Source organism: Pseudoliparis swirei, chromosome 5 (assembly GCF_029220125.1).
Source record: "Pseudoliparis swirei isolate HS2019 ecotype Mariana Trench chromosome 5, NWPU_hadal_v1, whole genome shotgun sequence".
NCBI classification, from domain to species: domain Eukaryota; kingdom Metazoa; phylum Chordata; class Actinopteri; order Perciformes; family Liparidae; genus Pseudoliparis; species Pseudoliparis swirei.
The window spans coordinates 12,346,996-12,359,591 of NC_079392.1; the positions used below are offsets into that span (position 1 = coordinate 12,346,996).

The following is a 12,596-nucleotide window of genomic DNA, read 5'->3' on the forward strand; positions in this document are numbered from 1 at the left end:
TTAGCTTGGTTCGTGGCGTTTATCCTGCCATGGAAACACCATGGATACAGCGACCCAGCTTTGTATTTCTATGACAACGTGATCACCCTGGGCAACGTCGAGTGGGACCAGAATGGCGCAACATGCCTAGAAGTCACTCCTAAAGTTTTGTCTGTCAGTGATTTATTTTCAACTCTCTTTTCTTTATACAGGTACGAGTTCAGCACGAATTTACTTTAGTATCACACTATTTTAGTGACATTCTTGGTTTGACTTAGTTGACTCTTACGTTACGCTGAAAGCGTCTGCGTCAATGTTTAACGCTGAATGTTTACGGTGCTCGCTAACATGTTATTGCTAACGCCAGAATGACTTCTCTACGGGACCAAGGCGCACACTCCCCGAGACTGGAGGCTGTGATTCAGGTCGGTAACATGGCTGCTGTTCACTTTGTTAGTTAACGCCGGTCACGTTTGAACCCTCTAATAAACAGTTCACACGTCAACGTAAGAAAACCAGGTATAACGTTATGCTGACGTTAATTAACCCTGTTAAAGATGGCTGAATTCTGTTTATGCTCGCTACTTCAGTTTCAGCGTTTTGATGTCGCTGGCCCACGGTCACGCTGAGATTTTTATTACTGTTAGAACTTCTTTCTTTTTTAAAATTTGAGCCAACTTTGCCTTTAATTTTCATAAACTGTAGGCTACAGTAAATTCTTAAAAGAATAGACATGAACATAGCAGGGGACTAATATTATTTCATATAATGTCCAAATTAATGTTGTTTTGGAGTAAATAAGGGTCTATCTCCGTGCTTTTGGGCCTACACGCCTCTGTACCGTGACTCCATGACTAGAGATGCATCTCAGTTATAGTTACTCTACTAATCAATAATCTTCATAAAACAAAACAGGCAATGATGATAAAGATTCCCTAAACTATATAAAGTAATTACAATTATCTGCAACTCAATGTTATTACATGTTAATTCCATGGTCATAATTTAGAATGTATTATAATGATAATCCAGCAATAAAGGCTCCCGTCAGGATAACGGGAACAGTTTCTTTAAAGTAAGTAAAGGTTTTTGCTTATTCTTTTGTATCTTTAGGTAGTAATGTGCTATTCCACCACAGTTTCCCCGTAGTCTTATCTCACCGAGTTGAGTCTTTTCTGCTCAATTATGTGACGTATTGAGGTGACTGTTGTGATTGTAGAAGTTGGAGGAGTCTCTGCTTCACTCTGACGGCAGCTCGGGAGAGAGGACGATGTCACTTGGAGGTGATGGGCAGGAGTCCGGTGTCAGTCCTACCCGCGTCTCCACCCGCATACGCCAGATCATCACCCGCAACCTGGCGGATCAGCCAGCTGGTAGGAAAGACTAAATAGTAAATACAGCTTCAATTATAATTGAACAGACGCAGCGCAAACAATAAATCTACCTTGCTTTATCAGTGCACTTATCAGTGATCATTAAGCCCAATGTGGTAAGATTGACACCTCTGTATGCCCGATCTGCTTCTTTACCCCAGATGGGAGTTCTGAGGTCAGTGAGCTGGAGGAGAGAAGGGCCTCGAGGGAGCAGCTTTCTCCAAACCAGATGGATCGTGACCAGCCGCCAGTCAAACAGGCCAGTCTCACAGACAGGGTAGGAGTGACACAGGGGAACGGCAGAGGTCAAGCTGTTGAACATTATTTACATTTTTTGCATTCGATACCATCTAACCGTGCTATTCAAGCAGAATGTTTGTTCCGTAACAAAAAAGAGAAAAAGTGTTATCACAAAAAATAAAACGGACCAAATGGGATGCGCAAGTGATGCCATAGTAAGTACAGTTCATCTGATAAATATGGCTATACTTATTCCTGATTTGCAGAGCAGTATACAGAACATGTAGTCTTCTCATTCTATGTATGTCAATGTCAACATGTGTAACCACGGTGATGACACCCACCTCATCCAATCCCATCACCCCATCGAACCATCTCCCAAACTAGCTGTGTCTCCTAACTGAGACTGCATGTGCTGACATTGTTTCTTAATCTCAGATGCGAATAGGAGAGTTGGCGTAAATAATACTGTAGATGGTTAATTTGTGCCGTTTTGTTTGGAGATGAGATCAAGAATGTCAACCACACTAGAGCATTGACTGCAAAAAAGCTACAAGCCTTTTGAAATGGAATATGGTTCCAGTAAACATCAGTGTACCACCACTCTTTCCAGCAGGGAAAGCCTTTTGGGGCTGAACAAACAAACAGTGGGTGAGGTCGAAACAGCTTTGCATGTAATGTCGTGAAAACTAAAAGGGAGGGGATTCCGAATATACAGCTACAGACCCATAATCTAATGAATGGAACTTGGCACAAACGCATGTTTTATGTCATACTTTTTTCTTTCATTAGCTGCTGTAAAATTGCAGTTTACATATTACAGTATGTACTGTATAAGCGTCCATTGTGTGTATGTGTGGAAGCGTGTGTGTGTTTGTAAGTGTAAATAAGAGAGGGGAGGGTGGTTCATGAAGGGTTTCCTTGTGGTCTGTTCTGGTAGACTCAGACCCCCTGTGCTCACGAGTACCGGCGTCTCCCTTCATAGCCCCCCATGGTTGCCCCTCCATGTCGCGGCTGCTGTTTTGGGGGGAAATTGGGAAGGTCAATGGCCTCCCCCCTTGAGACTGTGGAAGAAAAAGCTCATTTTTCACTGTGCACAAAGCAGCCATTCGTGATAACACTGCCCTCATTCTGCCGCTTCTAATGAACTCCCACTGCTTGCCTTACTTTTGGAACTTATTTTAAAACAAAGTCTATTAATATAACTTAATTAGCTCGGCGAATATATCTATAGCTTATTTTTGTAGCTTATTTGTTTTGTTGATATATTTTAGATGTGTGAAAAGGCACTAAACAGGAAGAAAAAAAAAAAGGAAGTGTTTGATATTTGATGCTCGTAGTAATTTGAATTGTGGAGGAGTGCAGGGATAATGCAAGACCTAACTTTTCTTCCTCTAAGATAGCAGAAATTATAACTGTTAACGCAGCCAAATGTTTTTTCCTGGTAGCTTCTCAGAAGTCAAGAGGTTCATTACGAGAGTCCTGTTGAGACTCGTCTCTTCCAGTGAAAGCTCCTGTTTTTCCCCTGCAGAGCAGCATAACTGTTTGGCAGCTGTGCTGTGATGTGATATTAATGCAGTGTGCTAATCAATGCCCCACAGCCAAATATTCTGTCTTTGCTGTGGCATCTGTGTGGAGGTAACTTTTAGGCCAACGGTGTTACCTGCATAAGTAGCTTCCTCCCTCAACACTCACTGCCAAAGGGATCGTGTGACTCAATGTCAGATCATATATCATACTGTGTGATACATTTCATTTGTCAGCATGTTTTGACGCCCATAGTGTCATGTTCATTTGCTTTCAGCAGTACCATGCGATGATTGGTGATATGAAATATCGAGTTGTTTGGTTTAACCAAATGACATATTGCATTCTTGCAGTTATTCATTCCATGTGAATAGATTTGTCAGATCGAGTCCATATTAAGAAACACAGTTTTTTGCTGTAAAAATAAATAAGGAAATATAAGAACATAAAAGAAATTCTGAGAAAGTTATTTTTTATTAATATTGATTTCAGTCATATAGTCGTAGCCCTGCCCTATTTACATCCATTATGTGTCTTGAATGAATAACTTTTACTGGGTTTTTCTTCAAACGTTGCTCTGGGGAAGTGTTGCTGGTCCATGAGATCCTGAGAAAAACCTGTCAAACTGCATTTGTTCCTAGATCTTTTATATGGAGTACTGTAATTGAAACTTTTCCCTCCATCCATTCTTCCATTTTAATCGGCTTCTCGCGACCAGGACAAGTGGGCAGCAGGGAATGCTGCTACTCCAGACGTCCCTTTTCCCTGCAATGTTTTTTATTTATTTTACATTTATTTAACCAGGAAATGCCCAATTGAGATTAAAAATGTCCTTAACAAGAGTGTCCTGAACAGTTTTAGGTTGCCCTTGTTGCTGAAAGCCACTCAAGGTGTTGGTGTCCAGGTATCATTTGGCCTACGACTTCCAGGCCAACTGTCTCCCTACCTTTTGGGATCAGGTTAATGCATTGTGACCGGGTATTTTTTATTCCAGTTTATAAAGCGCAGCATTAACCTAGCCAATGACAAGAAACTGGAAAGCAACAAGGTTTTTCATCTCTCTATGAGTTTTGACTTCCCCGGCCAGCAGCAACCATATTGTTGGTGCAAAGTTCATTTTTAGCAGATTTGGTGACAGTGAAGTCTCCCCTGGTTGCCTGCAAACTCACGGTTCCATTACGACTCCAGGAAGTCACATATCTTTTGGCCGAGAAGTAGTCCCACACCCTTTGTCCTTTTTTACACTTTCGTTGTTTTATGGATGAAACAAACGTGAAAGAACATGTTGATTAGTGAGCTTTAGAGATTATACTGTCGGATCTTTGGGACAGAACAAGGCTAGCAGGTACCCATGTTTCCAGTTACTAGCTCAGCTAATCGCCTGCTAACGGTGGACATGCATGAGAAACGTTATACATTTTCTCCTCTAACTTTTGGCAATAAAGTGAAATAATATATCTCCCAAAATGTTTGCCAATCCTTGGTTAAGTGTTTTCCTTTTCAGTTTGAAACAAGGTTGTCCTCTTTGAGATGTATTCTTGAAGGACGATACTAAATAAGATGCCAGACTACCAAAAGTTTCTTTCTGAAACCCATTTGACGCGTGTCACAATGTCAGCTGACAGTTGAGAAACATATGAAGTTATCCTAAATCCCCCGGCTTTCCTTCAGTCTCTTTGACCTGACAGAGGACCATTGAAGCAATCCTGGTGGAGTCACACCTGGACTGAAAGCTGTCCTTTGTGTCTCTGTTAAGTCACTAAACGTGATCTCTGATGACCCCAGAAAATTGCACTTGAACCAGGATAAACCTTGACCGAGTTTGTGTGTCGGATGGCCTGTTGGAGAACATGTTGGGGGGGGGGGGGTATTCTGAACCCTCTGTGTTGCTTTTGGAGCCCTGCCAATGTGCATTTTCTCAGACTTAGACCATATATACCATGATGCCTGAACACTTAGCAAGCGGTTGCACAATACTGCAATGTGGCAGTCCACTGGGTAAAGATAAACTCTTGCTGAATGATTTCTGACACCAACTGCCATTTGCCAGTGCCCTCTGCAATCTCTGAATCATCTGGGTCTCTGCATAAGAACCATGTCAAACATAGTTGGAGGAGATAAAGTCTGTTCTTAGGGATTGTGTTACTGTCCCCTGCAACCCCCCCCCCCCCCCCCGTCCCAGTGTGTTTTTCTTACTGGCACAAACCCACTCGTTTAGGCTGAAGTTTAAATAGACCGATGCCAAAAAGTCTGACTCCCTCAACTATCATGAAATTGTAAAAATGTATTGCCTTCCCTGGAGAAAAAATACTCTCGAAAGCCCATCCCCCAGCATTGAATCTACGATGAAACTATTCCATTAAACCTTTTCAACGTTTGATGTTTGGCTACTTGTGTTACTGGCCTTTAAAGTCAGAATCTAGTATTTTTTTACGTGTCAGGAGAGCCTAATCAGTTGTGAAGTCTTGAGCTGGCTGACTTCGTGTGTAGGTTTTGTGCAGCATTGTCCTTGCCGGGGGGCATTGTACTAAGTGCTGCAAGGCCAGCCACATGCTTGTGAGTACACAGCGTGTATTATTAGTTTGGCTGTATTTACACAGATCACTTGTATGCCATCACAGCAGCTGTCCCCATAGCCATGAGGTTCACTCCACAGTAACAAACACACAGCAGCTCCCCCTCCTCGCCCCCATTCTCCCTGTTTGTTATCCCACGGTGTGTAATTACCCTCAGCGATGATACATAAACAGCTTTCACAATCAGCTGGGGCTCCTTCACAGAGTCAGCACTCAGGGGTAATGTGAGGGGAAGGGGGGAAGGGGCATGTTGTTAAAGTGGGATAGTACGTTTTTTGGGCAGCTTGGGGGCGATGGACATCCGCTCCAGCTGTGTTTAGGAATCTGACAGATAGTGCACTCCATTAATTCCCTTTATTAAGCCTCTGAGCCCAGGCCAAGCCAGGGAAAACGATTGCAGCTGTAACCCTTCACATGCTGGCTGGACTGTGCACTCGGGGCCGGATTACGCTTTGCAAGATAGGACAGAGGATGTGGTATAGATGCTGCATGTGCCTGGAGATGTATCTTGGTGTGGATGAACAGGCATCGATGTTCAGAGGTCAGAAATGAAAAAGCAAAGGTCTAAACAGTTTTACAAAACAGTCGAAGCATTGGGTAAACTGGTGAGTTATCGGATCTCTGTGACATTAGATCAGTGAGCGAATTTTGTAATCATAACTTGGTAACCGAAATGGATTGGATTGTGATCTACCACATGAGCAAGGCAGCAAGTTTTGGCCCAAACACCAAAGCCTCCACAAGGGCCTTGAAAATGGTTCTCTTGTTGCTTGTTGGCAAATGAATCAAAGCAAGATTATCCCTTGATGTTGTTTGATATATTTATCAAAAGAGACAATGCAAGGAGTGGCACAAATCATAAATATCAAGAAATATAAAAAGCTAATTCAAAGCACATTTTAAGAGGCTGAAAAGTCTTTTACTTTGAAAAGATAAGCAGTGCACGAGAGAAAGATACTTGGAAATGAAACAAAAAAAAGAAAAGAAAAGGATGCAGAGCAACCATATGGAAGCATCACATATACCAGAGGTTGTTTTGTATAAAGTGCATCTTGGGACTTATTGCAAAATGGCTGAAGATGACCTCAAAGAATCGGGCTACACTGGGATTGGACTCGGCCCACTGTAGGGGTCCGTGGAGGCTTCTAGAGAGTGATTGTACTCCGAGGCAGATCGTAAATAGCAAGGGTGTTCAGTAAGCACACTTCTGGGCCCCCAGTAAACCCAGTAAGCCCCTGGGTTAAGGCAGATGGAGGACTGGGATTACTCACATCTCTTTTTACAGTCACCAATGAATGTGTTGTGAAGAACCATGAGCTCAGGCAAACTGGGAGATACGGGTGATGAGGTTAAATGATGCAAACAGAGGAAGGGGGAGAAGATGGTTGATGTTGAGGTCTCCCCCAACAGACTGCTGTGGGGCCCTCTTGGGAGCTGCCTACACGGAGCATGGCTAATCCAGAGCAGCCTCCGGCCTCGTGCTTTACAGCTGACTGGGGAGAACGTTTTAATGTATTTTTAAAGCGCCAATTCTGTAGCGTGTGGAGCAGTGGTGAAGCCACACGCAGCAGCCACCTGGTCACTGAGTGGACAGTAGATGCATGACCTTCCAGCTCAGGTAAAAGTATGCAATATATGCTTTATGATGATGTATTTTACATTAGAAAGACTACTACTACAACTATTACTATTAATAATACTATTTCTACTACTATGACTACCACTACCACCACTATGACTACTACCACTACCAGTATCACTACAACTACCACTACCACTACTACTATTACTACTACCACTACTACTACCACTACTACTACTACTATTACTACTACCACTACTACTACCACTACTACTACTACCACTACCACTACTACTATTACTACTACTACCACTACTACCACCACTATCACTACAACTACCACTACTACTACTACTACTACTACTATTACTACTACTACCACTACAACTACCACTACTACTATTACTACTACCACTACTACTACTACTATTACTACTACCACTACTACTACCACTACTACTATTACTATTACTACTACCACTACTACTATTACTACTACCACTACCACTACCACTACTACTATTACTACTACCACTACTACTACTACCACTACTACTATTACTACTACCACTACAACTACCACTACTACTATTACTACTACCACTACTACTATTGCTACTATTACTACTACTATTACCACTACCACTATGACCACTATTACCACTACCACTACTATTACCACTACTACTATTACTACTACCACTACCACTATCACAAAAACTACCACTACTACTACAACTACTATTACCACTACTACTATTACTACTATTACTACTATTACCACTACTACCACTACCACTATCACTACAACTACTACTACTACTACTACTACTACTACTACAATCACTACTACGACTGTCAAAATGCAAAAGGTGGTCGCTATAATCAGAGGCTGTAATATAACATTGCCCCTTTTTCTTTTACGGTATACAGTTTTCACGGAGTACCATATGTAGTAATTTGATTGATCTCCAATTTGTTTGGGGACATACGCCATTAAAGTTAAAGGAAAAGTCCAAAGTCCAGGTCTTCCTTTCTTTCAAACAAACATAGTTATGCTTGTGAGTTCACAGGTACGTCCTTCATCCATGTGCGCACAAACAAAACGGGGACTCGCTTACAGAAGTGAAGGTTAGCTACCAGTGGTCGAAGGCCCTGTTTACACCTGGCGTAAACACGTGTGTTGGGTCATCCGATCACAAGCACAAAATACAGCCGTTCACTCCTGGCATTAGACGGCTTCTCCACATGCGTCTCGAGCGCCGACACGTTATCGCGTCAAACCACCTCGCTCTATAGAAGAAATCAAAACAGTACAATCTGCATTCTGTTGTGCAACCCTGCTAGCACAACAACAGTAAAACAACCATGTAACTTGTTACATCTCTCAGGGCTTTTTAATAGTTTCGACTTTAGTGGTTCGTTTACGCTTGAATTTAGCATTGCGTTATCTGCATCGTGCATTGTTACCTAATCTCAGTGCTATTTTTAACTTAACTTAGTAAATGTTATATTGTGCTCACTTGATTCTTTTTTTTTACAAAGAGGTAATAGTGGGAGGGGGGGTGATAAACTGAGGCTTATTGTTGCACCAGTGATCCCAAATGGATTAATTTGGGTCATAACTTAGCCTTTTCTATTTCTGAGTTTCTTCTTATGAGGGCGAGTTGGATTTAGTTGTGCTGTGTTTTGATTACTTTCATCGGTGTCGTACAGTGCGGTCTCTCTTGTCCTGAGTTCCCTTTCCCTGAAGTTGTCACGACATTAGACCCTCTCTACTGTGTACGGTTCCAGCTGTATATTGTGCTCATGCGCTGCAATAAACCATGTGTGCTCTGGCCATGTTTTCAAGGTGTATTTATAAAGCGCATGCTTGTTAGTAAGTCAGTGTTATTGCTATCGTTGTGCCAAAATACTTGAAAAGATGCATAATCACTAAAGCTCCCCACACAGCTGTTTCCAGGAGTCCCTTTAAACACAGCTGCTGCAGTTCTGTGTGTTTCAAACACTCCGCCCATGTTGTTCCTCCCTTCTCGATCCCCAAAGGTGTCACCTCAACAACGGGCAGTAAAAGAAGCTTTCTGTGCTCTCTGGGTCCTCGCTGAAAAACATCAAAAGCACAGAGCCAAGTGCACAAATGGCCATCCGTGTATTCTTTCTGAATAAAAATTCTGAAAAGGACATTTGAAAATGTGTTAATAACGGTGGCAGAGTGCTGGGTTTGGTGTTGAACAGTGAGACTATTGTCTTGGCGCTCTTGGAGCCTGCTGGAGAGATTAAGCACGAAGAGAAGAGAAGAGATGAGGTACAGAAGTGCGGTGGGAGGGACTGGGTCGCAGGGTTGATTTGAAGGGCTTGGATGGTGGTTTTGGAGTGTGTTGCTGGGAAGGGGGGCTCCCTCGCTCTCACTCGCTTCCTCCTCTTTTTTTAAAATGAGAAAGTCGGCAAAGGGCAGCTGAAGGCACGCAGCGCATTGTAGTGCTCGAGGGCCATGTGGTTTGTATTAGTGAGGACAGGGTGTCTGGCACCAGGATAGAGAGTGGGTGGTGCAGGGAGAGAGGTTGTGTGAGGTTGAGAGGTTACAGGACATTTGGATTTTAGATAGAAGGATATGAGATTCCACGATGAGAAAGACTAGTGTATTTGTGTATTTATGTATATATATACTGTATATATATATATACATACATACATGCATATATATATATATACATGCATATATATATATACACACACACACACAAATACACTAGTCTTTCTCATTATGTGTGTGTATATATACATCTATATATATATCTATATATAGATGTATATTTTTATACGTAGTCGACAGATACAGACATCATGCATAAACATTCATTTACAAATAGAATGTACTGGGATATTCCATAGAATGACATTTATATATTTAAAACCTAACTGCTGTTCAATCCTCACACTGAATTAATTACATGGGATTTTAGCAAGAACCAATCAAGACTGCTGTATTGTAAGATATTTATATATTTATGTATATATCATTTTTGCATTCATTTCAAATGCTTTGAACAAAGCTTCCATGAACTGACTTGACAAACACAACCAACAGTGAACTGTTGAAAACTGCTAAATGACTCGTCTGAATGCAAACATGCAACATACACTTAAGCTCAACCATTAATCATGGGTATATCCAGATAATTACAGTCGGATGAGATGGACTGAGTTACCGCTTTTACTTCACCACTATAATATCATGCAGCCCGCTTTGGTGTGCACTAAATCCTTGGACATAGATTTCAGTATTATGCAGTCAATCCCACAACGGCCGCAAAAGTGACCATAGCGCACCTTCTTTGCACGCGGTCGGTTAAACAGAATCGGTGCAGTGTGTGTAAACAATGCATGGAAAACACCCTGACACGTTGGCAAGCGTGAAAAAGCTCATTTGTAACCAATCCATCCAGCTGGATCAGATGCTGATGCTGCAGTCAGCAGTGGACTCAGACCAGGACAGTGAGTCAACAGGGTCCCTGCAACTGCAGAACAAGGAGAGAGCTTACAGACAGAAACTGCAGGCATACCAGGAGGCCCAGCAGAGACAGGCCCAGCTCGTCCAGAAGCTTCAGACCAAGGCGAGTATGCACCCTAATGGAGCTCTGAATTTAGAAATTGTTAAGTGAATAAAAAGATTGCTCCTTTGGCTCAACTTTGCATTATCTATTATTTGCTTTATACAAGGTTCTTCAGTACAAGACAAGATGTGGGGAGCTAGAAGAGCAGGTGCTGGAGAAGACCTCAGACTCTGAGAAGATGAGGTTGTTGGTATGTTTAGACTTCTGCGTCACCTTCTCGGATCAGGATTGATTAGACATTAATATTCTAATCCAAAGTACATAGGGCCTGCTAGTGTCCTCTAGAGGCTAGGCAGCATTATCATAATATCAATATGTTACATTATTTACAACACTTTGAAAAGGATGTTAGAGAGCAAATATTTTCGTTCAGCTAGTTCCAATTGTGAACCTTTTTATAAGACACAGAAAACAGGAAAAGCACACAGAAAGTATTTCACGCTCATTTGTAAAGCAAAACATAGATTTGTACTTTTATTTAAATGTATGAAATTCACCCAAATATTATTTTTGGCTGAGTAGCCTCCAATGGGATTTCCACTGTAATTATGCTGCTTTTTAAATATTAGGTAGCTGCTAATGTACCGTGTGTGTGTGTGTGTGTGTGTGTGTGTGTGTGTTCAGCTCCAGGCCCACCTGGACTCGACCCAGCGTCAGCAGCGGACTGAGCAGGATCTCAACGTGGCTATCCAGAATAAGTCTGCTCAGCTGGAGGAGGAGCAGAAGAGGTGAGTGATGGGCACCGTGCAGCAGGCGGCCAATAGAAAACCTCGCACAGCTTCTGTATTCATGTAATTTTGGGGCGTTTTGGAAAAGTGCACAAAGTTTCGAATCCAGGAATCCTCCAGAGCAGCAGGGAGTACCGAGTTGGATGCCGACTGAGCAGTAAATTCATGGACCAAACCATTACAATTCCGCCTTTTATTTATCTGTTTCTTGCTGGGGAGCAGAAATTAGGATGCAATATTTCTAAGAAATGTGTGGACCAGAGATATTCCCACCAGTTCCTTGAGCCCTCCTGCTGTTTCCCCCTTGCCCCTGCTGCAGGGCGAGGGCCGGACCTGTCCTTGGCAGATAATGTCAGTATCCAATTTGTCAGAGAAAATTAGTGGGGCTATGTTGGCTCCCTCCTCCAAAGCATTTTAATGATGCTTCACATTCAGTGTTGGCCAACCTCTGCAGCGGAGGCCAGATTTTAATGCCCTATGATTTATACAGTTATGGAACTTTATTTGAAATGTCTATGGCAGAGACCTGATCATTTTTACTGCTTGAAATATCACTTACTGCAGCGTTACCAAGATCTATCCACTTAAACTCAGTGCAATAGAGAGATTAGGTCTACAACCAGCACTATGTTTTTGCTTCTTACTGGGATTAGCTGCAGTTCTCTTTCAACAGGATATCATCCCATACATGCAAACACGGGTTTGGCTTCCTTTTAGACAGATAACCAAACATAGCAATGTGGCGAGCATTACTGTAACTGGGTGCGTGTTTAGTGTGAGAATGATGTAAACATTTTGGTCAATGACTACAAGCAGATGTGGTTGATATTAAATCTAAGTTGACACGGATGCTATAAAACTGTCTCACATGTACACCCCCTGTAAGTTTGGATGGCAAGGGTGGATCTGAAGGATCCACAGATGTAATATGAATGTATGGCTATATGAGTTTGGGTGCTGTGGAAGGGTCATAGGAG

The 12,596-nt window shown here is 42.2% G+C and overlaps 1 protein-coding gene across 1 annotated transcript in view; it reads left to right on the forward strand.

Annotated features, from left to right (window-relative positions):
* The first annotated feature begins 252 nt into the window (after window positions 1–252).
* crocc2 (ciliary rootlet coiled-coil, rootletin family member 2) overlaps window positions 253–12,596 on the forward strand; it is a 30,906-nt gene continuing 18,562 nt past the window's right edge. The window contains exons 1-6 of the mRNA XM_056415227.1: window positions 253–404; window positions 1,199–1,352; window positions 1,514–1,629; window positions 10,724–10,891; window positions 10,998–11,081; window positions 11,516–11,619. Of these exons, the coding sequence (XP_056271202.1) occupies window positions 348–404; window positions 1,199–1,352; window positions 1,514–1,629; window positions 10,724–10,891; window positions 10,998–11,081; window positions 11,516–11,619 (683 nt within the window). The 5' untranslated portion in view covers window positions 253–347. The remainder of the gene's footprint in view (window positions 405–1,198; window positions 1,353–1,513; window positions 1,630–10,723; window positions 10,892–10,997; window positions 11,082–11,515; window positions 11,620–12,596) is intronic.